The 26798-nt window shown below is 42.5% G+C and overlaps 1 protein-coding gene across 1 annotated transcript; it reads left to right on the forward strand.

The window, feature by feature from the left end:
- Positions 1–697: 697 nt before the first annotated feature.
- Positions 698–26271, forward strand: LOC132573660 (lysosomal acid lipase/cholesteryl ester hydrolase-like). The gene is made up of 9 exons (XM_060241285.1): positions 698–907; positions 1944–2061; positions 8274–8472; positions 11140–11249; positions 15741–15877; positions 20384–20524; positions 21977–22048; positions 25152–25223; positions 26005–26271. Exons 1-9 carry the CDS (start codon positions 746–748, stop codon positions 26236–26238), a joined length of 1245 nt encoding a protein of 414 aa, XP_060097268.1. The 5' UTR covers positions 698–745; the 3' UTR covers positions 26239–26271.
- The last annotated feature ends 527 nt before the right edge of the window (positions 26272–26798 follow it).

Genomic DNA, 26798 nt, shown 5'->3' on the forward strand with positions numbered 1-26798 from the left:
AGGGTGGCAGATTGGGCAGTGCTCTTCTGGTGGCTCTTGGGAGGATGGAGGAGGGATTCAGTGAGCCAGAGAAAGTTGTGTTAGGTGCTCCTGGACTCAAACTGCTCCTCCTTCTGATCCTGATTTTGTACCCCTCTGGGTCTGCACTCTAGACAATTGCCCAATTCGCCCTTTGGAAGATCTGGCCATGCTTGTATGCCAGTTGTGTTCTTGGTATTTCCTGTGAAAAGTTCTCAGCTGCTTATTATAAACAATAATGGGTGAGAAGGACCAAAGTTCTGACTCAGAGGTGTCCAACTCATTTGTTATGAGAGCCAGATCTCACATAAATGTCACTTTGTTGGGTCAGGCCACACGTGCCACAAAATGTAATGCCAGGTACTTTCTAAAAGACACAGGCAAAACCAATTAACAATATTATTTTATTACTCAAAATACAAGCAAAAGCAATTGATTTCTACTAGTGACAGCAATTGATTCACTGGAGAGCCCACAGAAGTCCCAGTAAATGCATTTAATCATATGCAAAATTAGGTTTTTCCCAAGGGATACTATAAAAGGGGGTGTGCCTTATATTTCCATACATACCAGTTGCTTATGAGCTGGGTAAGAGCCCTGGATGGGCTGGTTCTGGGCCCCGGGCCTTATGTTTAAGGCATCTTCATATGTTAGTGTTTTATATGCCTTCTTGCTGGCTAAGGGACTAGTACTGTAGCTTCAAACCTGTATAAAGCACAAATTACAAATGTTCCATTTTATTAATATATGTTTCATTCCAAGCAGGTTGAAGATGTGGCTTTTTATTATTGCAGCATGTTTATCTCAAGGAGCATTCAGTTCAGAAAAGTTCACATCTGCAGAACCTCCTGAGGGGTATACAGTGGATCGCGAGTGCTTTTTAAATGTTGTAAGTTAGATACACACTTTTAAAAAAAAAAATCAGGTAAAATGGAAATATTCATGCTCCACCTAGAGCATATTATTATTAGCAGGGCATTTTTTGTAGAAAAAGCCCAGCGGGAACTCATTTTCATATTAGGCCACACCCCCTGGTGCCAAGCCAGCTGGAACTGCGTTCCTGTGCATTTCTGCTAAAAAAAAAAGCCCTGATTATTAGTGCTTGTTATGAATATTTGCACTCAACATAAGTATTATTACTCCCACTTAAGGCTGTGCATTCTACACAGAAAAGGTAATATTTAAGAAATGTGTAATGTATAATCAAGTATACACTCGAAGGCCAGCATATCCTGGCAGACAGTGCAGTCTGGCATATGGTGAGGATATCCTGGTAAATTATAGACTCTTAGTGAGATAGGGTTGCGATCTCTAGGATGGGACATTTCTGTAAATTTGGGCAGGGCTTTTTTTGTATTAGGCCACACACCCCTGATGTAGCCAGTCCTCCAAGAGTTTACAGGGCTCTTAGTACAGGACCTACTGTAAGCTCCAGGAGGATTGGCTATATCAGGGGTGTGTGGCATAATATGCAAAAGAGTTCCTGCTACAAAAAAAGCCCTGAATTTGGGAGATTTGGACCTGGGGAGAGCAGAGTTTGGGGAGGGGTGGGACCTTGGTGGGATTTAATGCTATGAAGTCCACTCTCCAAAACTACCATTTTCTCCAGAGAAGCTGATCTCTGTCGTCTGGAGATCAGTTATGATTATGGGAGATCTCCAGGCCCCACATGGAGGTTGGCAACCATATCTATGAGACTGCATGAGACTGCACAGAAGGAGCATACATGAAACAATCCTAAGTAGGTCTATCCAAAATCCTACTAAGGTATGTCAATTAGGCTTTCTCTAAGTGATTTTAGGATTGTACTGATACAGTCGCCTAAGTCCTCAATCTTCTTTTAAGACTCTTCTTCCCTTCAAAAGCTTTATTAATATAGGCACAAAGCAAACAAGCCTGGTGTCTGTGTTTTTTCCCTCCTACAGAGTGAAATTATCAGTTATCATGGTTATCCAAGTGAGGAACATCACATTGAGACAGAAGACAAATATATCCTTACAGTTAATAGAATACCTCATGGAAAATACAATTGTTGGGACAAAGGTAGGACATATTTCTCATGAGAAAATCTGAATGGATTATACACAGCCAGTTTGGTGTAGTGGTTAAGTGCGCGGACTCTTATCTGGGAGAACCAGGTTTGATTCCCCACTCCTTCACTTGCAGCTGCTGGAATGGCCTTGGGTCAGCCATAGCTATCACAGAGCTGTCCTTGAAAGGGCAGCTTTCTAAGAGAGCTCTCTCGGCCCCACCTACCTCACAGGGTGTCTGTTGTTGGGGGGGGGGAGGTTTGTAAGGGGGGAAGAATTTAGGGTTGCCAATCCCCAGGTGGGGGCAGGGGATCCCCCGGTTTGGAGGCCCTCCCCCCGCTTCAAGGTCGTCAGAAAATGGGGGGAGGGGAGGGAAATGTCTGCTGGGAACTCTATTATTCCCTGTGGAGATTTATTCCCATAGAAAATCATGGAGAATTTATCCGCGGGTATCTGGGGCACTGGGGGGGGGCTGTTTTTTGGGGTAAATTTTCAGTATAGCATCTAGTGCTTCTCCCCAAAATACCCCCCAAGTTTCAAAAAGATTGGACCAGGGGGTCCAATTCTATGAGCCCCAAAAGAAGGTGCCCTTATCCTTCATTATTTCCTATGGAAGGAAGGAATTGAAAAGGTGTGCCGTCCTTTTAAATGTGATGGCCAGAACTCCCTTAGAGTTCAATTATGCTTGTCACAGCCTTGATATTGGCTCCACCCATAATTTCTCCTGGCTCCGCCCTCAAAGTCTCCTGGCTCCACCCCCAAAGTCCCCAGATATTTCTTGAATTGGACTTGGCAACCCTAGAAGAATTGTAAGCAGCTCTGAGAATCTGAGATTCAGAGTATAGAGGGGGGTATAAATCAATTTCTTCTTCTTCTTCCTTTCCCACTAGGTTTTGATTTTGCCTAGAATACATCTGCAGAAACACAAGCATCAGGCTGTTCTAGAAAATTCGTTGTTCATCATGTTTTCTTTCACGTGCTGAAGAACACATTTCTTAATGTTTAGAAGCATTGTCTCAATCTGTCAGCTTCTTTTTACAAAGGCACATTAATTTTTAAAAAGTGCAAAAAAGTTGGTGTTATTTTGACAAGAATTTTTTTGTTCAATGTTTTACCAAAGAGCATGGGCACTTATTTACTTTAATCACACAGGCACCAACAATCTGAAATTGATTGTTCATCATTATATCTAATTCTTAATAATGGCCTAAAAAACTTTTCACAATTGGGTCATGTATAGATCAGGGATATTTTTCTATGTCAGGAGTGAAGTCCCAAGTGTGTTTGCATGCTCATGCGTGTGCACACATGCATGTGTGAATTGTAAAAAATACTTTGGATGTTTTAAAAAGTCCCACAATTGTAGAAGTATTGTCTGATTAATTAAGAAAAGCAGGGCTTTTTTTGAGCAGAAATACACAGGAACACAGTTCCAGCTGCCTTGGCATCAAGGGGTGTGGCAACTCATGCAAATGAGTTCCTGCTGGGCTTTTTCTTCAAAAAAAAAGCCCTGAAGAAAAGAATGCTGCTGAGGTCTCATGATATTACATTGCAACAGCTCAGTGATCATTTGGAGGGTTGCTATGCAACTCACAACCAACATGGCCAATAATTCCAAGTCTCAGTTGGTATCAGTGTGAGGAGAGACAGTGTAAAAAAGGTAAAAAATAGAAAGTGGAACTGTAAAGTGGGAGCGGGAGGAGCAAAAGGTTTAAAATAGAGGGCTGAAGATGGGAAAGGGGAACAGAAAAAAAAATGTGGATGAGTGAGGAGGGCCAAGGGGAATGAACAGAAAAAATAATGGGTGAATGGGAAAGAAAAGGCGTGGGCACTGCCATGGGAGGCAAAGATGAAAAGCAAGAGGGAGAGAGGCTGTTGGGAAAAGAGATTCTTCCCCTTACAAGTTCTTGAAGAATTGTAATAATATTCTTATCTCCTTGTACAATGTTTTGCCAATGCGCAGGGATGTAGGCAGCCATTATTACAATACCACATAAAAAGAATGTTGATGGAATCATATAAGAAGAACAAGAAGATATTGGATTTGTACCCCACCCTTCCCTCAGAATTTTAGAGCGACTTACCATCTCCTTTACATTCCTCTCCCACAACAGTCATTTTCTGTGAGAGCTCTGTCCGCTCAAGGTGGGATGGAGAGAGCTCTCATAGAAGTTGGCTCGTATATCTTCAAGGCTTGAAAGCAGTGGAATAAAATATTTTTTTTTCATACAAACAATAATATTTCTCTATTAGTTTGAGTTCAGTGACACCTTTAAGACCAACAGTGTTTCAAATTGTGATATTTTGTGTGAAAACACACTTCATCAGACAATGAAACAGAATTAGGAAAAGCCATTTCTCCATTAGAATTTTTTTAAAAAATTGTCCACCAACATCAATTTCTGTAAAAAAAAAAAGGGGGGGGTGGATTTTCAAAATTGAAAAGTATGTTCTTGAGATCACGTAATTTCAGTAGAGATATATCATATTTTTGCCTTATAATCTTTGGGAAGGGTGATTAAAATAGTTTTCAATAAATTTTTGTATTTGTGTTTTTTCCCTTAGCACTTTTTTTCTGTAGCCCTAGTAATTTGCTTATATTGCTTACTACTATTTAACTTGAATTCAAGGGCACCTTTAAGACCAACAAAATGTTATTCAGGGTGTGAGCATTCATGTACCAAGCACACTTTGTCAGATGTTGGAATGGAATTGAATTAACATATCCAACATATAGAGAGTGGGCAGTGAATTTGTATGCTAAATAGTGGAAATGTTTTTAACAGATTAAAAGAATAACAAACTTTATTTCTGGGTTCAACTGGAAGGGGGACAGCAGAGGCAATAAACATGTCAGAAATGGAGATTGATGTGTCCTTGATGGTGAGAGTCTTATGTCATTAGGTTTATTAACTGCAAAAATAATATATTTAGAGTCTATTGTCGTGTTCCATTGGCCTCCTCTCAAGCATGGATTGACAGGAATGGAATTCACTGCCACTGGAAGGGGTGGCAACTGCAAGCATAGAGGGGATTGGATCAACTTCAAGAGGGGATTGGATAAACACATGGAGCAGAGGTCCATCAGTGGCTATTAGCCACAGTGTATTGTTGGAACTCTCTGTCTGGGGCAGTGATGCTCTGTATTCTTGGTGCTTGGGGGAGGAGGGCAAAGTGGGAGGACTTCTAGTGTCCCAGCCCCTCTGATGGACCTCCTGATGGTGCCTGAAAGTTTTTTGGCCACTGTGTGACACAGAGTGTTGGACTGGATGAGCCATTGGCCTGATCCAACATGACTTCTCTTATGTACTTATGGGTAAAATGCTCTGTGTGAGGGGAGGGGTGTTGTTCAGTCTCCTTTTTTACCTTCAGAACTTATTGAGTCTTGATGTCTTGTCAGTTAAGCAACAGAAGGGTCAAGAAGCACAATAGCTGGGCTGAGTTTAGGGCATCAGTTTGTATTAATTCAGTCCTGGATGGAGTCCCTGATTTTTGGTTATATTTCTTAGCCTCATTCATGCCATATCTGGATAAATGCCAAGACTGAAGAAGCAGTATAAGTCTTTTGACTTTGTTTTGAAATGTCCATGATTTACTTTAGATCCTTTGATAGGGTAAGCAGAAAGGATATCTGCTGTGAATTTCAGAAATCCTGTGCTGACATTTCAGGGGATATCATAGATAAAATACACTATGCTCTTGCACATCCCGAAAGCTTACTCCATTGCATTTCTTCCATCACAAAAAGAAGGGGAGGAGGAGGATGAAATTTCACCCAATTCTCCCTCCTCATTGAAACATATTTGCTGCCCTCAGCAAATGATTCTGGGGTACTCAAGGAGTTCTGTGGGAAGGATAAGGTTAGGGAGGTTTTTTTTCTTCTTTGTGGTATCATAGGATCCAATCATATGGCTTGAATAGCTGAAAAATTATTTTTGTAGGTTCTCTCTGTACAACCTGTTTCAGTGTAGAAAGGATATCACATCACAGTGTATGCACATCAGCTCTGTTCTGTTCACAGGTCCTATTAATGCTTGGGCAGAGTGAAGGAAATAGACACAATCCTAATCCCCAACTCTCCAAACCTTGAGTATGCTTGCATATAAAGTATGAATAGTGCCATTGTCATTTGCCCTTGCTGGAGTCTTTAACATTTTTTTACAGCTATTGAATACAATGCAATCAAGGAAGTAATGAAGTGCTTTGGATATGCTTTAAACTGAAGTGGCCAGGAATAAATAACTCATTTCCCTGCTTCTGGTTCTATCACTGCCTCTTTGTTTCTATTGCTAGACTTTTTATTTCAGAAATTTTTTGTGGGGGGATTGCTCTTTTTTCATTCTTTGTCTTGGTGGGTTATACTTTGGTTTCAGTTGGTTGCCCTCTATTGGTCTAATTATCAGGTTACACTGCTATTGTTTTATAATGTGTTGTGACGGAAAGCAATGGGTTAACCATAAACTGAAGATGCACAGGGCTGCGTCAGGTGACCTGAGGGTGGGGGCAAAGTGCTCAGAGCTCTCAGGGAGGGAAAGTAGTTGAGGAAAAAAAAACTGCTGAGGCAGTCAGTCAAGTTGATGTCTGACAGAGTGGAGGCCTGTCAGAGAAGTCTGTCAGTGGGGACCTGACAGAGACTGAGAGGGTCAGTTCGGGCCTGCCAGAGAGGCTGAGAGGGCAGCTGATCCTGTGAAGGAGCTTGAGGCGGAGACGGGGAAGTCTTCCAGAGACTGCAAGCTGGACAAAACCAGCCAAGAGGGCTGTGTGTGTGAGTCAGTTAAGACCTGAATGGTCACAAACACCTAGAGACAACTCTGAAGATCTAGTGAGGTGGTTGAGGGAGTGGATGTGGGTCTGAGACACCAGAAGGGCTGAGAGGAGAGACTCCAGTCGAGGGGTGAGACTAGATACATCAATCCCAAGAGGCCAGACCTTGGCTAGTGGTGGAGAGTGAGTTAAAGGGAAATTGTGGACTGTGAACTGTGAGAGACTCAAGAAAAGATAAAGTGAATGTAAAGCCTGAAACAACTGAACAACGTATTAGCCTGTGGAAATATCTCCCATATCCCCAAGTTAAGACTTTGTGTTACAATAAATCTGTGGTTTAGGTTAAAGTTCTCAAGAGCCTATATTTTGTGGGAAGAACAAACAAAGCTGCTGTGGTCCCATCAAATAAACAAGTAAAATACCCCGAAGAGACTGAAATAAAGAGGTCCAGTGAGGCCGTGAGGCGAGCGCTGCTATAATTGGTGGTTAACCCATTGCTTTCCGTCACATGTGTGTTAGAACATGTCAATGTCTGGTGTTTTATTATTGCTTAAGTAGCAATTTAATTGCTGTGATTTTTACTGTTAAGTATCTCAAGTATTTTCATGGGTGTGCTAGGACTTGGGCATGGGCATGGGCCACGGCTCAGTAGGACAGTATCTGCTTTGCTTGTAGAAGAAGAGGAGGAGATTGGATTTATACCCTGCCCTTCACTCGGAGTCTCAGAGCGGCTTACAATCACTGTTCCCTTCCCTTCCCCACAACAGACACCCTGTGAGGTAGGTGGGCTGAGAGCTCTCCAAGAACTGCTCTTGGGTGGAACAGCTCTATGACTGGCCCAAAATCACTCCAGCATCTGCAAGTGAAAGAGTGGGGAATCAAAGCTGGTTCTCCCAGATAAGTCTGCACACTTAACGACTGCGCCAAAACTGGAGTGATATGGTCTCCACGACCCACTCCAGTCAACATCCCAGCTGCAGCATTCTGTACCAATTGAAGTTTCTGACTACTTTTCAAGGGCAACCCCACATAGAGCACACTGCAGTATTCTAATCTAGCTGTAACCAGGGCATATATGATAGTGGCCAGAATTTTTTGCCTTGGAGAGACTGCAGCTGGCTAACTAGTTAAAGATGGTAAAAGGCACTCCTGGCCACAACAGCCACCTGCTTATCCAGCAGTAGGCCTGGATTAAGAGCACTTAACCACTACACCAAACTGGCTTTCTGTAGCCAAACTATGGAAGGTCCCAAATTCATTCCCAAACATCTCCAGTTAACATGAGTGGGAGGCAGACTATGTGGAAAATTTCTACCTGAGACTCTAAAAAGGGGCTGCCAGTCAGAGCAGACAATACTCACCTGAATAGACCAATAGCCTGATTCAGTGGAAAACAGATTCATGTGTTCACCAACAGATGATACAACAAATACTTTAAATGCATGCATGTCTGTTCCATAGGTCCCAGGCCAATTGTGTTTTTGCAACATGCTATCCTTGGAGATGCTACCCACTGGCTTTCAAACTTGCCCAACAATAGCTTTGGTTTCATATTAGCTGATGCTGGCTATGATGTTTGGTTGGGAAACAGCAGAGGGAACACCTGGTCTTCACGTCACAAGACACTTAAACCTACGGAGCTGAAATTCTGGGAGTTTAGGTAAGAAAACAAAGAAATGTTACTGCAAATTGATTCTAACCTCTCCCATCATACCTATGAAAGACTGTCATGGATTCATCGATCAGTCCAACTAGGTGTGATGAAGGAAGCTGTTTTTAAATCACATGTCATCCGCATTAACATATCAAGTGGAGGCTGGAGATAATATTTACAACAGAGAGTACATCCAAGTTCAAGGTACATCACACCTCTTTCCCTACCTTATCTGTCCAGGGTATATTGCTTCAGCCCCTTTTATTTTATAACATTGATATCCTACTTTTCTTCTGTCATAGAATTCAGTGTGTTACATAAAGGTTTCCCAGGTCTGCTATCTAGATGTGAATCAGAGACAGACCTGTTTAACCATAGTAAGGATGCTGTATAAGTTACCTCACTGGTTTTTGTAAGGATAAAACAGGGAAGGAAGAACTACTTATGTTTCCCTAAGATCCTTGTAGAAATGGTGCGATCAAAATTTTCTCCCCAATGAACTCACCTCCAGAACTACAGTTAATTGGGGGGGTTTCCTTCTTCTCTGCCATTCAGGTAATGCATTCACAACCTGGAATATGTTTGTCTGTGCAGTTGCAGTTCTTTTGAAGGCTGGATATAATGAACTGCCAGTAGTATTTTTATCTATTTCCTTAATACATGTCTGTCCTGACTTATCTCCTTGGACTCAAGGCTTGATGCACAGAAACAGAAGGTTCTCTTCATATCCCTCTCAGTAGAATCTTTATAAGCACTATAGGAGAAGAGAAGAGATTGGATTTATACACCGCCATTCACTTGGAGTCTTGGAGCAGTTTACAATCTCCTTTCCCTTCCTCTCCCCACAACAGACACCCTGTGAGGTAGGTGAGGCTGAGAGAGCTCTGAGAGAACTGCTCTTGAGAGAACAGCTCTGAGAGAACTGTGGCTGACCCAAGGTCACACCAGCAGATGCATGTGGAGAAATGGGGAATCAAACCCAGTTCTCCCAGATTAGAGTCTGCTCTCCTAACCACTATACCAACCGGCTGAGTTATTTCTGCTTGTAGAGAATAAACATATATGTTGTCTTCCTTATTTTACAAGCCCCTTTCTTTATTATTCATGAACCTGGAAGAGACAGAGAGGCTCTCTTGTTAAATCTGCTCCATCCATCCACCTAATCCTACAGTGCAATTCGACAATCCAGTATGAATAAGCACATTACAGGTGTATCACAAAAGGTGCCCATAGTGCCCAGCCCAGCAAATAACCCACAGTGACTTAAATGTGATAATGGCAGGAAACATTCGTAGTATTTGACAGTTATTTGCATGCAACTTGTTCCCACTGAAGTTTTGTTTAAAGCCAATTCCTTATAAATTCACTAATCATCTTGGTTGCCCTCTGTACTTTTTCCAGCTCTGCAGTGTCCTTTTTGAAGTATGGTGACCAGAACAGTACAGTATTCCGAATGAGGCCACACCATAGATCTATATGGGGCATTACAATATTGGCTGTTTTATCCTCAGTTCCTTTCCTAATAATCCCTAATGTAGAGTTTGCTGTTTTCACTGGATTTCAAGAAAAGCTAGTGCTGATACATCTAGCAAAGTTTCTCAAGAACAATGTACTGACAACCTTGTGTCTAAAGAGTCAGGTCATTTGTATCATTTCGCTTGTTGTATCATTGATGTGCTTGCACACAGTGGTAAAATGCCACAAAAAGCCATCTGAATTTGGCTTTACTGTATCAAGGTGCTTGCTGTGAAAGTGTTTTTTTTTAACCGATGTTCAGGATGGATCACAGCATTTAAGCCTGGAGGGTGTTTAAATAAGCAAATTTATATCCAGTGAAAACAGCTGGATTCCTCGTCTTATAAAGTGTGCTTAAAAGCACATGAAAGCTTATGTTCTAAAAAAAAATTGGTTGGTCTTAAAGATGCAACTTGACTCCTGCTTTGTTCAATTGCTTCAGAGCAACACAGCTACCCGCTTGGATCTATATTGTATTAAGCCTGCGTCAAAAGGAAGGTATTTATATCTCAGAAGATTTCCCATCCAACCATGGGATGGGAAATCTTCTAAATACCTTCCTTTTGACCCAGGCATAATACAATATAGTCATTAACAGACACTCTCACATTTTGGCATATTACTGTTTTATCGCTTTTGCATACTTATGCTACTCAGATCAAAAGTATGCTCAATTTGTTAATTTTACTATTTTGTCATTGAATCTAATTTTTTTTTTTACCATTTTGCATTCTAAACCACTCCCTACCAGATAATTTTACTATACTGTCATTGGTTCTTCAATGTGTACCAGTTTGCATTCTGAGCCACTGACTACCAGCTACGTGTGGCTTTGCTCACTGCACCGGATTCCTCGTCTGATGAAGTGTGCTTAGAGAGTACACGAAAGCTTACGTTCTGAATAAAACTAAGTTGGTCTTAAAGGTGCCACTTGACTCCTATTTTGCTCTACTTTTCCACGAGTAGAAGACACCTTCCCTTGCAGAAGATCCTCCCCCACAGAAGTGGGAATTTTGCTAAAGCATAATTCTGCATTGTAATTAATGATTACATTAATGATGAATAGAACTCAAATTATTTTAGCACTGGGTAGTTGACATTTTCCACTTCTTGCTGCAATTGGTGTTATTAATTCTTTTTTATGTATATTTTTTAAAGTTCTCATGAAATGGGATACTATGACATTCCAGCAGTCATATACTACATACTGAATGAAACGGGGCATGAACAGCTTTATTATGTGGGCCATTCAGAAGGTTCTGCAACTGGTATGTTACAGAATTTATGATGTTTCACAAGAGCAGCATGCGATAATGTGAACATTTGTTCCACCAACGTGTTGGCAAAAAAGACAATGGGACAAATCCTATCAGTTTTTCCAGATCCAAATAACATTTCCACATTCTTTCAGTTACCATAGGAACTGTGATATTGTTAATGTAATTGCAGTGCAAAATATAGTTGTACAATGCATAAATATTCCAGGTGACTATTTTATAATAGCAACATCATTGGTAGTACTGAGCAACTCAGCCTGTCTTTTGTATATGTTTTGGTGAAAATGTTTTGTGGTTTAGTGTCTCTTCTTGTAGCTCTGTTATCTAGGATTTTAAGTGTTCTCCTGCCACACCGAAATCAGTAGCTACAATCCTACTGTGCGGGCAAAAAGCTAGCAAGAATATAGCATTTAAGATGATTTTCTTATTATCTGTCCATTATCTGATTGTGCTACCTAGACAATGAAATTGTTGTTTAATTTGCTGGTTCAGGTTTGTTTGTTTTTTAAGAGCAGAAGAAGAGCCCTGCTGGATTAGACCAATATCTCATCTAGTCCACCATTCTGTCTCATACAGTGGCCAATAAGTTCCTCTGGACAGCTGACAACAGGGCATAGAGGTCAAGGTGTTACCCTGGTGTTGCCTCCTGACTCTGGGATTCAGAGGATTACTGCTTCTGAATGTGGAGGTTTCCTTTAGTCACCATAGCTAGTGATAGACTTATCCTCCACAAATCTATCAAATCCCCTTCTAAAGCAGTTTATTCCTGCAGCCATCACTACATCCTCTGGCAGCAAAATCCACATTTTAATCACTCTCTTTGCAAAGTAGTATTTCCTTTAGCTTATCCTAAACCTTCATTGGATATCCTTGAGTTCTAGTATTTGGGGAGAGGGATAATTTTTTTTTGTCAATTCATTCCACCCATGTCAACTCACTCCACCCAATGCATGATTTTATAGAACTCATGTCCCCCCCCCCCCCTCTTAGTTTTCTAAACTGAAAAGTCCTAGACTCTTCCGCCTTCCTTCATAGGGAAAGAGCTCCAATCCACTAATCATCTTGGTTGCCCTCTGTACTTTTTCCAGCTCTGCAGTGTCTTTTTTGAAGTATGGTGACCAGAACTATACAGTATTCCACATGAGGCCACACCATAGATCTATATGGGGCATTACAATATTGGCTGTTTTATCCTCAGTTCCTTTCCTAATAATCCCTAATGTAGAGTTTGCTGTTTTCACTGCTACAACACAATGGGTTGACACTTTCATTGAGCTATCTACCATGACTCCAAAATCATTTTCTCTCTCAGTCTCTACAAGTACAGATCCCCTTAGCTTATACTTTAAGGTGGGATTTTTCCCCCTTCCAATGCACATCACCTTATACTTACCAACACTGAACTTTACTTGCCACATTGTCAGTCACCCACTCACAGTTTGTGAAGGTCCTTTTGGAGTTCTTCACAGCCAGCCTTAGAGCTCTTCACAGTCAGCCATCCTGAATGATTTGGTGTCATGTGCAAACTTAGCCACTACACTACTCACCCCTAGTTCCAGATTATTGATGAATAAATGGCTTCCAGTTTACAATGTTTAGTCTGTAATTTTTAGATTTTATATATTTTAATCTGGGGTTTTAACTGTTGATTATGTTTTTTTTCTATGATGTAACCTGCTCCAAGCCCGTTCTATGGGAAGAGTGGGCTATAAATCGAATAAAATAAAATAAATGGGTTTATAAATTAACTATCTCACATCTGAGCTCCTTAAGAATTCTCATGTGTTTTCCATCAGGACCTGAAGAAATATCAGTTTTTAATTTCCACAGTAGATCTAGAACAGGGGTGGCCCAACTGTGGCTTGGGAACCACATGTTGGTCTTTCACACATATTGTGTGGCTTTTGAAGCATCACCACCACCACCCCATTGGTTGGCTTGGAGAAGGTATTTGTCTCTTTAAATCATTAAGTGAGGCCAGCCAGCAGTTTGGAGAATGCATTTAAAGTTGCTTTCTTTCAACCTCCCTTCCTAATCTTCCTTCCTTGTGGCTCTCAAACATCTGACATTTATTATATGTGGCTCTTATGTTAAGGAAGTTTGACCACCCCTGGTCTAGAACTTCAACTCTGGTCACCTCAATTTGGCTCAGTTCTTCTGACTCCCTTCCTGAAAATAGGGGATGTAATATAAATACATACAAGAAGTAATAATAACGTCATCTAGGGATCAAAATTGTATATGTTTGAGATGTTTTAATAACTTATTGTGATTTTACTGTAATAATGTAATTTTATGTTGTTTTAATTGATGCTAGCCACCCTGAGCCTGTCAGGGGAGGGCGGGATACAAATATAATATAATAAAATAAAAATAAAAATGCCTCGCACTTTCCACAGTGAATACAGAAGTGAAAAAGTAATTGAACTTCTTTGCCATCTTCCTTTTAGCAATCCTTTTATTCCTTTGTCACCCAAAAGCCCCACTGCTTCTCTGGCTGGCTTCCTGCTCTGGATATATTTTAAAAAATGTTTATTGTTAGTCATGATGCTTTTAGAAACATTCATGTCAAAATCTCTTTTTGCATGCCTAATTATTGACTTCCATTTCTTTTGCCACAGCCTGTGGTTCCTCTTGTTCAATTCATTGGGGCAGACCTTCCACTTTTTAAAAGAAACCCTGCATGTAGAACTGGCAGCATTTCTGAGAATGCTACCTTCAAAGTCCTGGCTTTCAACTTTCTGCCTAGTAACCTGCATTTTTCCTCCAAGACCACATAACATTTCCCAATGTCACTGGTGCCAACTTGCACCACAACTACTGATTCCTCTCCAGCACTATCTGTCAATCTATGTAGACAGCACGTGATGACTGCAGCCTTTGTACCAGGCAGGCAAGTCACCATGTGGTCAAAACACCTATCACAGACTCCATTCTCTGTAATTATCAGATCTCCCACTGCCCAGGGCCAGCCCTAGAGCATTTTGCACCCTAGGCAAAACTAACTTTGCATGCCCCTCTGCAGTGCCACACCAGGAAAAAGAAAAGGTCCCCTGTGCAAGCACCAGTCGTTTCAGACTCTGGGGTGACATTGCATTCACAATATTTTCACGGCAGATTTTTTACGAGGTGGTTTGCAATTGCCTTCCCCAATCATCTACACTTTCCCCCCAGCAAGCTGGGTACTCATTTTACCAACCTCAGAAGGATGGAAGGCTGAGTCAACCTTGAGCCTGCTACCTGAACCCAGCTTCCGCCAGAATCAAACTCAGGTTGTGAGCAGAGCTTAGGACTGCAGTACTGCAGATTTACCACTCTGCATCACGGGGGTCATAGAGCCCATTCTATCCTACTTTGCACCCTAGGCAAAACTAACTTTGCATGTCCCTCTGCAGCACCACACCAGAGAAGGGGTTTAAAGTTTAAATCCCTTTGTCTAGAGTCACACAGCAGTGATGGCCTAATCCTTCCATTTTATCCTATGAGCCCATAGGAAAGAATAGAGTCCATTCTATCCTATGGGTGCACAGGGAAGGATGGGAGACTCCTGAGAGGTGCAGGAAGACTTGCAAAGTCAGCCACTAGGTAGCTGCCTCACTGAGTCATGTGGGGAGCAGCCAGTTTGGCACTCCCAGTTCACCAGCACCCTAGGCAAGTGCCCTGCCACTACCAGAAGCCGACTCCCCCCCCCCCCCAGCCCGCCATGTGCATTCACAGTATGAGAGAATATTGGTCTGTCATCTAAGGAAGGGGTCCCTTTTAAGGGATCACATCTCTTCTTCTCAGACAGACACCCTCTGACATTGAGACTCTCACTCTCCACAACAGCAGAAGGACTGTCAGCAGAGTTGGACAGTTCTAATAAATCTCTTAATGTTTGTTCCCCAAACTTCTCTCTCTGCCACGGCTTCTCCGGGTTGGCAATCCTAGCCTCCAGGGAATGAACCTGCTCCTTGAGAGCTACAGGTTCCATGCAGGGAGCACACACCCAAGATTTCTAGCCAGTGGGCAGATAATTGTACATGGGGCACTCTCTGCAAAATACTGGATAGCCCCCGTTCCTCTGCTGACTTTCAGCCTTCATAACTGGTTAGTGGTTTAAACATATCTAGAGTGATGCAGGATCCTCAGGACTTATCCCCAAACCACTCTCATTCTTTGGCTCACACCTCTGCCTAGGAGGAGACCAACAGTTCAGAGGCCCACAGCCCTCACCTCCCAGCAGCCACAGCACAGGGTTGGGGCCTGCAGTCAGCCCTAGGCAAAGAGACCTTGATCAATGAGCCAAGCAGACAAAAGACCCAAACAGACCCAGATTAAAAACACCACTCTCCACAAGCACCCACTCACATTCATACTCTGACCTCTCACAAAGCAACCTCAGTTAATGTCCCAAGCAGCTCTCTTCTGCATTCTTTTTCCCAGCCCAGCCCAGCCAGCTCAGTTTAGTCTGTCTGTTTGTTCATTTGTTTGTTTTTAAAGGTTTCATAGCATTCTCTACTTGGCCAAAGCTGGCTGAAAAAGTCAAATTATTCTTTGCCTTGGGGCCTGTAAGCACAATTTCATCTGCAAAAACACCTATTGCAAAACTGGGAAATCTTCCTAAACTAATGATTCAAGTAAGTATTGGACTTCAGTAGTGCTGGATTCTACCTAAATGACAATTGATTGATGCATAGTCTGGACCTTTGCCCATTTATTTGGAAGAGAGTTCCATTGTACTAGATAAAACTTATTCCACTGTGCAAAGCTTTGTAGTCTTAAACTTGTAACTCATCCTATATACAGAGATTTAAGATTATGGGCGTTTTCGCACTGACCTTTTACTGGCGCGACCACCCTCCTCACGCCGGCGGATCTGCAGGGATTTCGCACCAGAAGCGCTGGCGCAGCCAAAAGAGCCGGCTACTTCCGTCGCGAAGCCAGCTCAAACGTTTTCCTGCTTCTTGGCGGTTTCCGTTTGAGCTGGCTTCGGGACGGAAGTTGCCGGCTCTTTTGGCTGCGCCAGCGCTTCTGGTGCGAAATCCCTGCAGATCCGCCGGCGTGAGGAGGGTGGTCGCGCCAGTAAAAGGTCAGTGCGAAATCAGCCTATGTGTTACTAGCATGACCCGTGCTTCGCTATGGTACTTAATTACCTTTAGTCCAATTAAAATACTTCTGTGCATATAAAATGTTTTTGTGTTGCAGGAATGGTGTTTTGCTTTTGGTACCATTTTGTAATGTAATAGTATAGTAGCTGACTTTCACAAAGGTGTTTGAATAATGCAAACCATGTTGATGGAGAAAACAGATGAAGTACATTTTGAAATATAACATTTGTTGAAGTAATACAAAAGATAAGATTGTTGTTTTAAAATGAAGTGAAAAAATATGTACAACCTTTTTTTCTCTACTGGAGGACCTCTTTGTAGACCACATTGGTGATTCTGCCCTCGGGTGCTAGGATCACCAGGCTGCTGAGTGAGGTCATTCTGGAGCAGGCCATGTAGAACTGTCTATGTGAGAAACAGTCCTCTGTAAAGTCAATTCCTGCCACCTTAAGTGTCTGCCCCAGGACCTGTTGATGGTCATAGCAAAGCATACCTTGAGAGGGAACTGCAGCCTCCTGAACTCAAAGGGGTTATCTGATGGTATGAGTGGTATGCATAGTATGAACACCAACTCCCTCCCAAGCACTGCCAGTGAGCAGTGTGGCCTCAATGACATTCCTGTAGAGTGCTTTCACATGCAGTCTGGTGCCATTGCATTTGGGTGGGTTGAGGTTCCATAGCAGCATCAATGGACCCCCCCACTTTGAGGAGAAGCTTGTGGGGTGGGAAGCCAGGAGAGTTGAGGGTGTTGAGGAACTCCACAGAGTAGTGGACCACATCATCTGTTTGCACCACTGCTCAGGGTGGCTGCCCAGTAGCAGGCTGTAGTGAGGCTCAGAAAGAGGTTTGAAGGGGGGAGCTTCACCTTGCCATTGCTGCAACACATGCTGAATGGCTCCTCCATCCACTTGAGGGCATTGCAGTACTTGCATTTGTGTATCATGGTGCCCAGAGCTAGAGTGCTGTCTGCCCCATAAGCCATATCAGGATCATATGCCATTCCTGAGGTAGCCTTGACCTCTCAATCTTATCAAATCTCAGAAGCTAAGCAGAGCCAACCCTGGCAAGTATTTGGATGGGAGGCCTCCAGAGAATACCAGGGTTGGGAGGCAGAGGCAGGCTATCAAGCCACTTCTCTAAACATCCTCCATGCCCCAGTAGGAGTCGCCAGAGTCACCATGACTTCCAAGCATGGGCACACATGCCCACACACACACACACACCAATGTCACCTTTTTAATTACCAGAACAAGAACAAATTGTGGGCCCTGATTGCATAGAAAGGCAGAATAAAAATATTATGAATAAATAAACAATACATAAAATTGTGAAATTAACAGCATTTACTAACATGATTTGATATTTTAGGATGTGATATATTCTTGAGCCTAGTTGGCTGATTTAAAGAGTTTAAGTTTAGATCACACTCAGAATGAGGGAGGGGGAGTCAGGTGATTTTGAACCCAGTGTAGAGTGTTACCAGTCTGCAGCAAAAAAAGGCGAAAGTCTTGGTAAATCTGTCTTTCCTGAATGTTTCCATCAATCATGTAGCTGCAAAAAAGCTGGGGCGGCGGGGGGGGATGTCTTAATTCTATAGAAGCAATAAAGTTGTTTGCTGAAATTGCATTTGGTTTCAGATTTGTCTTGCTAATAACTTTATATTTGTTAATGCTTTAATTCTTTAAACAGATACGAGAATGAGTACTAAACCTTGAAAACTCATAAACTCTATAGTGATTTGTTTTAGTTTTATTCTTACTGCCTGTGTCTAATTTACTTCTCACTGTCATGGAGCTGGCAAAGAGACTTGCATGGGGAAAATTGCCAATATTTATTTATTTTATTTTATTTTGCGAATTTATAGTCCACCCTTTCCCATGATGGGCTCAGGGCGGATTACAACACAATAGAACAGTTAAAATTGAACAATAAAACAGCTAAAAATCAAACAGTTAAAACCATTAAATAAAATGAAATAAGATAAAATATCACAGAGAACCCACTCCATCTTTACAAAGAATGAGCTAGAGCCTTGTGAGGAATCGACAGGATTTTTGGGTTCCTCTTAAAAGCCATCAGTCTTGAAAAAGGCAATGAAACATTTGACACCGGCTAACATGGACTGGCTTTATGTGGATGAACTTATTCTTTATCCTACACCTCACTGAAATGATACTGGACTGAACGTGCAAAACTGTGAAGTGGGATAATTTGTTTCTTAAAGTCCTGTGTGCAATCTGGATGTAAGAATTCATAACAGACTGTTTTCTCATGATTTTGGTTTACGAGTCAAAAGCAGACTCTTAATCTTTAAAAAGTGCCTGTGTGCACTTAGATTTATTCTTCTGCAGACTGAATTCATTTTAGTGCAAAGTATTTGGGAAGAAAGGTTATGTCTAAGTGCCTGTGTGCACTTAGAGAGCCAGTTTGGTGTAGTGGTTAAATGTGCAGACTCTTATCTGGGAGAACCGGGTTTGATTCCCCATTCCTCCATTTGCACCTGCTGGACTGACCTTGGGTTAGCCATAGCTATTGCAGGAGTTGTCCTTGAAAGGGCAGCTGCTGTGAGAGCCCTCTCAGCCCACCCACCTCACAGGGTGTCTGTTGTGAGGGGAAAAGACATAGGAGATTGTAAACTGCTCTGAGTTTCTAATTCAGGGAGAAGGGCAGGGTATAAATCTGCAATTCTTCAATTCTTCTTCTTCTTGTGTTTCATATTGCAATCTGTTTAAAGGTAGAAGCTTTGGAATATTAAAGTGCCTTTGTGCACATTTATATTGTTCATCTTAGATTATTTAGAAGTAGAGTCTACTCAGAAGTAGGGGTCAAAAGGTTTGTCCTATTACATATAAATGTTTTGATAGTATAATTTCACCCTGATGTTCCTTCTATTATAGTTTTGCTTAAACTCAGGGAGCCTTCCCTTTTTTCTATAATATCACAAAGCTGGCAAAGGGACTAGTTGGGATTACAGGCACCAAAACTCCCATGCCTTGCCACCTCAGGCTTATTGCTTCCACCGTCTGCCATCATGAATCCTTGGACAATCTCAGCTGCTGCTCGAAAAGCAAAACTACCCCTCTCCCAAGCAAAGGATAGTCTGAATGTTAGCATATATATAGTTCTGGTTAGGAGCCTGAGTGTGGGGAACAGGAACTATCTATAACCATCTGTCCTCTTGACATCTGCTGCTACCTCTTTCATTTCCCACCAGTGAACAGATAGGGTGATGGAGGCATATTGTGTATTGCATTTTGGATACACAAGATATCGCTAGTGAAGTGCTGTGAATTTCCCTGGCAGGGCCAGCCCTAGGGCCTATGGCACCCCAGGCAGACCTGCACCCCCTGCCCCCCTCTGCGGTGCTGCACCCCACCGCACTCCTCTGCCACACCTCCTCCTCCCTCCCTTCCCCATCAGGTCCATTTCAATATCCATGAAGGGGCAGAGGAGGCTGGGGAGTGCAGGCAAAGGAGGGATTTGCCTAGAGAGAGGGGGAAGGCTGAATTCAATGCCCCCACCCTGGCAGTGCCCTAGGCAAATGCCTAATTTGCCTGGTGGGTGAGCTGGCCTTGTTCCCTGGACAGCAGCACCTTCACCTAATGCCTGCAAAACCAGGTACAGAGATTATACCGTGTTCTCTCAAGTTATAGTGCCCAGTGGTATTTTTGTGCTGTGCAGATAAATGCCAGCTGAATGATCTGCCTGTCCAGAGTAATCGTTTCCTCAGTCCAACTAGTATCATGGACTAGAACTGGCTGCCTGAGCTTATGCCATCACACTTAGGATAAATCTTCAGCAGATGCAGCATTCCATAGTTTGTGTAGTGTCCCTCATCAACTTCCTTTCCGTCTTCAAGTGAAATGCAGCCACTCAGGCTCACAGTGTTAGATGCTGAGCAGAGTGCAAGGTTCTGGTATTTTCTAAGTGGTATGCTATCTAATATATGTTGCTCAGAGGAGCAGAACAGGATACATACAGAATTGACAGATTTGATTTCTCTTAGTATTAACTAGTTGCAAATATATCTTTCAGGTTTTGTTTGGCACAAAACAAGTTCTTCACTCTCCACCTTATCTGAGAAAACTATTTGTTAAAATATGTAATCATCTGCCTGGATTCTGTGCCAGAACAATATCTTATATATGTGGGTCTAACATCCCCAACTGGAACTTGGTAAGTAGGATTCTTCTCTTTGTAACACTAAACTCTTCGTAACATTAAACTAAGACACATTTCTGTTAAAGAGTGAAAAGGAGTTGTTAGGGCCTGCTGAAAGTATACCTAATACCAAGGTGAAGGTTTTTTTTTTTAAAAAAAGATTCATTTCAACTGAACTCTGCAGTTCAAGGCATCTCTTTTTGCTGGGAGCAGATCTGTGACTATTTACGTAGAAGCATGACCGTACATTGCAATCCTGGGACTTGCCAGAAAAAAAAGGGCTATGAAAGGCTGCAGTCTACAGTTGCCTGTGATTGAACCCAATTGAATAAAGGATGACTTACTTCTAAGGAAATGTGTGGGGTTGTACTGCAAGATGTGTGTGTGTGTGTATGTATTCTGAATTCAAGTCATAGTTTACTTATTGCCATTTAATGCAATATAGAACAAAAAGAAAACACATCTGTTGTTTAAAAAAGAATGGCTTGGATCCAAAGATCACCACGAAAGAGCAGAAAGCACCTGTACAAATGCACAGGGGGGGGGGGTGTCGCCAATCTTCCACCAATAAACTTACACAAGATGCCACTCTGAAAGGTCCTGCAGCAATTAGGAATATGCAGGGCTTTTTTTGAGCAGGAATGCACAGGAACGCAGTTCCAGCTGGCATGGTGTCAGGGGTGTGGCCTAATATGTACATGAGTTCCTGCTGGGCTTTTTCTACAGAAAAGCCCTATGTGAAACAAAGGTGATGTCACAGGGTGTGGTTTAATATGCAAATGAGTTCCTGCTGGGCTTTTTCTACCCAAAAGGCCCTGGGAATGTGTATGTTTGCTTGGTTTCTTCTTTAAAATTTGATGCATATTGTTGGAACTCAGAAGGGGTTCATTCTTGATAATACTATAAACTTTCAGGTAGACCCTCCCCTATTACAATAGATACAGTAACTCTGTTGGCCATTATAGATAAAAGCAGCTCAGGAAGCTGTCACTCCCATTCACACAGATCACAGAAGATGCATTTTAGTTATAGTTACAAGTTTATATCTGCAAAGTGAAACCAAAACTGACAAAAGGAAAGGTGCATCAAGAAAAGTACAATAGCCGAGCTCCATGAACTCACCAGAGTAGATCGACCTGAGGTGCCTGTTAGCTGAGGCCATGTTTCTTTTTTTCTTACATAGATGTATATTTGAAGACATACATTGCAGTGCTGCTCTGATATTTATGGGAAGGAGTACCAGTATTGTATTCAAGGTTAAAACGGGCAGCTTTTTGTAGCTATGGAACATCTCTTCTTTTCTATGAGTATTTCTATCGATGCTACATTTTTAAAAGCACCTTGGAATAAGGAACAGTTAGCAAACTTAGCTTTTGGCAAGACACTGCTCCATTCTAGCTCTGTCATTTAAGATGTTCCTTAAGAGATATCCCAATTTAATATGATTAACAATTTTTTTTATCACAGAGCCGAATGGATATGTATGTCGCACATTCTCCTGCTGGAACATCTTTACAAAACCTCCTTCATTGGCGCCAGGTATATTACATTTTCAAATGTAATCATCTGCCAATTACTGAATTATTTTCACAGGGGCAGGGAACCTTTTTTCTGCCAAGGGCCATTTAGAAATTTATAACATCATTCGCAGGCCAGCAGAAACTCGTTAGCATATTTTGGCCACTGTGTGACACAGAGTGTTGGACTGGATGGGCCATTGGCCTGATACAACATGGCTTCTCTTATGTTCTTATTTTAGGCCACACCATCTGGAATAATCAAGTGCAAGCTGAACTGGTGGTAGCTGTGGTGGTCCACCCCCTACACCTGCCACCTCTCCCTCCCTTCATGCAGAAACTGCAGCTGCTCCCACCAGACCCAAGGCATCCACATACCCCAGCAGCCATCCTTCACAACACTCACCACTCAGGCTCCAGAGAGAGAGAGAGAAATGAGAGGGAAGAAAGAGAAATAAAGAAATGTGGGGAAGAAATGGGAAAAAGGGGAAGAAAGAGAAATAAAGGAAAATAAAAAAATTGGGGGGAAGAAAGGGAAATAAAAAGGGGGGAGAAATAGAAAGAAAGGGAAATAAAGAAATGAGGGGGGAACTTATTTGAACTACCACAGTGACTCTTCCAGGCCCTGCAGCGATCCTAGTTGGCCTACCAGGCCCTGGGGAGGCTGCCGGAGAGCGCAGCTGGGCCCCGTGACTCGTAGCAGCCAGCTGGCCCTGGGGAGACTGCTACGTACTACGGCCCAGCCCAGCAACCCCTGCTGGCCCCAGGGAGGCTGTTGCACAGTCCAGCCTGGTCCAGCGATCCTTACCAGCGATCCTGGTCCAGCGATCCTTACCAGTGCAGCCTAGTCCAGCAATCCCAGATGGCCCAGGGGAAGCCACCACGCAGCACAGCCTGGCCCAGCGATCCCCACCAGTCAGTCTGAGGAGCTACTGGCTATGTCCCATTCAGTCTCATGTGTAAGCGCATGTGTATATGAGAGCTTCCCCAAAAAGCAAAATTGATCCCATCTCTCCCTTCCCCCTTTCTAACAGACATGGATGGTGCCAAATCTTGCAGGGTACATAGTCATTATATACACTAACTTCACCTCCCCAGCATAAAATATAAGACTCTCACATCACTTACAAATGAATTAAGTTATATTCTGGGATGTTGGGGGGGGGGGTTGCATTTTGGGTGTATAAATATATGACATTTCTCACCAACATTCTTCACTGCTTGGCCATTTTGCACATTATACTGAGGCAAGCCCAAATTTGCAATTGAGCCTCCCAGAAACTCCTTTCCTTCCTCCCTGCCAATGCCACAATACATCTATGAGGATGTCATGGCCCACTTTTGGGTAACATGCTACAAGTCTGAGAGCCAATTGCAAGATATGCTAATATTATTTTCTGAATACTGGTTTTCTCCATGTTGTTCTGTGACATCACATATACACAGGGGTACACATGAGACTGAATGAACCATACCCAATAACCGATGTGAGATTCTTGTGTTTTGTGTTAAGGAAGAGTTAGCTTAGTGTTACACTATATTTAGAACAGGGTCACACTTCAAGAAGTTTGAGAACCACTGTTGTAAATGTTGCCAACTTGTTGCAAGTCAGAAGCTTTGAAAATCCTGAAGGGCTATATAAATTATTGGTGAAGATCTATGTCTTCAAATATTTGAAATATTTGTTCTAGGAACTACACTAAATTGCCTCATCTGATGCCTGCTATCAGAGAAAAGAATCTTCTAGTGCAGGGGTGTCAAACATGCAGTCCAGGGGCTGAATCAGGCCTCTGGAGGGCTCCTATCAGGTCCCTAAGCAACTGGTTGTCATCTGCTTCCTTCTCCCTATATTTTGCTTCCTTCTATATAACAGCTTGTTTTGCAAGGCTTGCTCAATTGCACAGGAGCTACAAAGGAGGACCTCTGTTTTCTCTATTGGCTGAGGCTTCTCCCTTGGGGAGGAATAGCTTGCTTTGCCAGGCTCTCTCAATTGCACAGCAAAGCTACTGAGCCAAACCTCTCTTCCTTCTACTGACTGAGGCTCCACCCCCCAGTCTCCTGGGGAAGGAAGGAAAGAGCCAAAGCTTCCTTTGCCCAGTTCCCTGGATCCCATGGGAGAGAAATACAAAGAAAGCATCTTTAAGACCAATGAATGCTGTTAAGTTTCTTTAAAAATATATTTGTGTTTGTCTGTGTCCTTTATAAAATTTATATCTCTGCTCCCTAATTTTAAATAGGTACACACATGGCCCAACCCAACATGGCCCAGCCCAATAAGGTTTCATTTATGTCAATTATGTCAGATCCAGTGAAGTACAGCAACAAAATAAAGGGAAAAAAAGAAATCGACTTATTTTAAAACACTTGCTAAATGATTCTAGAGTAATATTCATAATCTGTAGAGATGCAATGGTTCATGGGAATAATAGTTTACAAAAGACTGCAGAGGTAATCTATGTGAAGCTGTTAATATGTTATATATTTATTTGTTTAGCTATTTATACCCTGCTTTTCTACACAATGGTGGGAAAGCACCTTACATTAGTCTTTCTTCTTCCATTTTCCCCTCACAATAGCCTGAGCCCATCTTGGAGGAGCAGCCACGGCGAGCAGAGAAGAGGCGGCAGCGGTGTGGCGGCCTCACCCGCTTGGCCTCTGGGGTGGAAGCTGAGGGGGGGGTGGAGACGGGCCGGGGGCGTGGTGAGCCGCAAGTCCGGGTCCTAGAAGGGCCCGGATTCACGGCTCGCCATGCTCCTGGCCTGCCTCGCCCTCCCCTGCGCTGCTGCCACCTCTTGGCTGCTCCTCCGAGATGGGCTCAGCCTGGGCCCATCTCGGAGGAGCAACTGCGGTGGGTGGGGAGGGGGCGGCAGCAGTGTGGCGTGGATCGGGCGGCTCGCTGTTTCCCCCCTCTCCCCCCGCTTCCATTTTTTTGGGGAGTGGGGGAAGAGGGTGGAAATCCTGGGGTCCCCCGCCAGGGCGGGAGGGTTGGGAAGCCTAGCCAAGATGAGAGACAGTAACTAGCCCAAGGTCGGTCACCACGATCATGGCAAGGTGTATCTTTAAACTTTGATCTCCCAGATCCTAGTTGTATTTATGTTATATAACTGCGGCTAATTTTATTACAGATGTTTTTTGAAAAACAATTCAAGGCATATGACTATGGCTCCCAGGAACAGAATATGCAGAAGTATAATCAGGTAGGGCAGCAAAATATATAACACAAGCAGGAACCTGTGAGAACATCATCAGGAAATTCTTTCACTGTTCCCTATTTTCTCCTCTGGCTTCTCCTCCCCCCAGCCACCTTTCTCTACTTCCTTCTTCCTGTTGGTTTCTCCTCTTATCTTTTTCCTTTTGATCCTCCTTCTCCCCACATTTCCCCCAACACAGGACCACATCTCCCCCTTGCCCTCCTGCTGCCCCCCCTTTTCTTGGTCCCCATTACAACTTCCTTCCCCTCCTTTTCCTCTCCACCAGGAAGAAGAAAAGGTGGTTGCTCATTTGGGATAGTCCTCTACATTTTCTGCTGACATCTAAAGGGTTTTGCTTTTCACACTGTGTCATGGTTAGGCATTGTTTGTGGGAAACTTGATTGGTACCTTTGGTGTGTGTACATTTGCTATGCCACGACTTTTTATTCTCACTTCATGTTTTTGCTTTCACTTTGCCCTTTGGTGTTATGCAGCATAAATGACAAGAAAAAGTGCTATTCTTGCAATTATAACATACTAGATTTATTCACATATTGAATGAGCCTTGTTCCTGGATAATATGTTATACCTCACCAGTGTCTTGGGTAATGCAAAGTTCGGAGCATTTTTTGCAAACAAGATCACATTTCTTTGGAGCTTTAAAAACACAAATATTATTTTCTCCCTTCTTTCAATTCTGAATCAGCTCTAAACATTGAAATAAGAATGTTCTTGTGTTATACATTTACAGAATAAGCAATCTGAAGCCCTCTTTTTGATTCCTTAGGCAACTCCTCCTGTATACAAGATAGAGGATATAAAAATACCAATTGAACTCTGGACTGCTGGATGTGACTTGTTTATTAATTTGGAAGATGTAGCTGTGTTACGCCATCGAATTAGTAATCTTGTGGGTGAACATCATATTCCTGAATGGCATCATCTAGACTTCATCTGGGGACTTGATGCCACTGAGCGCATGTACATGAAGATCATTGAGACAATGAAAAAATATGCATAAACTAAGTCAGAGCTGTTTGTAAATCTTGATCAGTCAGCAATAAAAGCTGGTGTTCTCAATATGGCATAGAATTTGTAACACTACTCAGCTGAGGGTTGATGCAACTGAGCACATGTATGTCTCTTTCACTAAAACAGTGCACTATCCATAATCCCACAACAGCTTTGATGTCTTGATGCAACTGAGCATATGACTAGTCCATAATCTCATAATGGGCTGCTTTCTTGATGTCATTGGATGCATGCAAATGGCGATTACTGAAATGAAAAAATTTCACCAAACACTTGTTTTAAAAATGAAACCACTGATCATCTTCTTAAAATGCTTTGTAGTTGCCATAGGGATGCATTTGTAGCTTTACTGGCACTCAATAACGTTATGGGCTGGAAGCAGTGTATAGTTGGATTGCTCCCGTCTAATTTTGTTATTGGATTACATTATAGTTCAGTGGCAACATGAACTGAAACTTCTGTAGCATCTGGATTTTATTCTCTGATGATCAAAAACAAATCTAAAATAGCTGAGTCTCTACCTATTTATTCAAACTTCTAGATTAAAAA

Source organism: Heteronotia binoei, chromosome 6, assembly GCF_032191835.1.
Source record: "Heteronotia binoei isolate CCM8104 ecotype False Entrance Well chromosome 6, APGP_CSIRO_Hbin_v1, whole genome shotgun sequence".
In the NCBI taxonomy this organism is placed as follows: domain Eukaryota; kingdom Metazoa; phylum Chordata; class Lepidosauria; order Squamata; family Gekkonidae; genus Heteronotia; species Heteronotia binoei.

What these genes read in the sequence shown, in the direction of transcription:
- LOC132573660 (XM_060241285.1), top strand. Translation starts at nt 746, where the DNA reads ATGTTCCATTTTATTAATATATGTTTCATTCCAAGCAGGTTGAAGATG. An exon ending in CTGAAATTCTGGGAGTTTAG is followed by an intron (nt 8,473 to 11,139) that starts GTAAGAAAACAA and finishes TATTTTTTAAAG; the next exon opens with TTCTCATGAAATGGGATACT. An exon ending in ACCTCCTTCATTGGCGCCAG is followed by an intron (nt 22,049 to 25,151) that starts GTATATTACATT and finishes ATTTTATTACAG; the next exon opens with ATGTTTTTTGAAAAACAATT.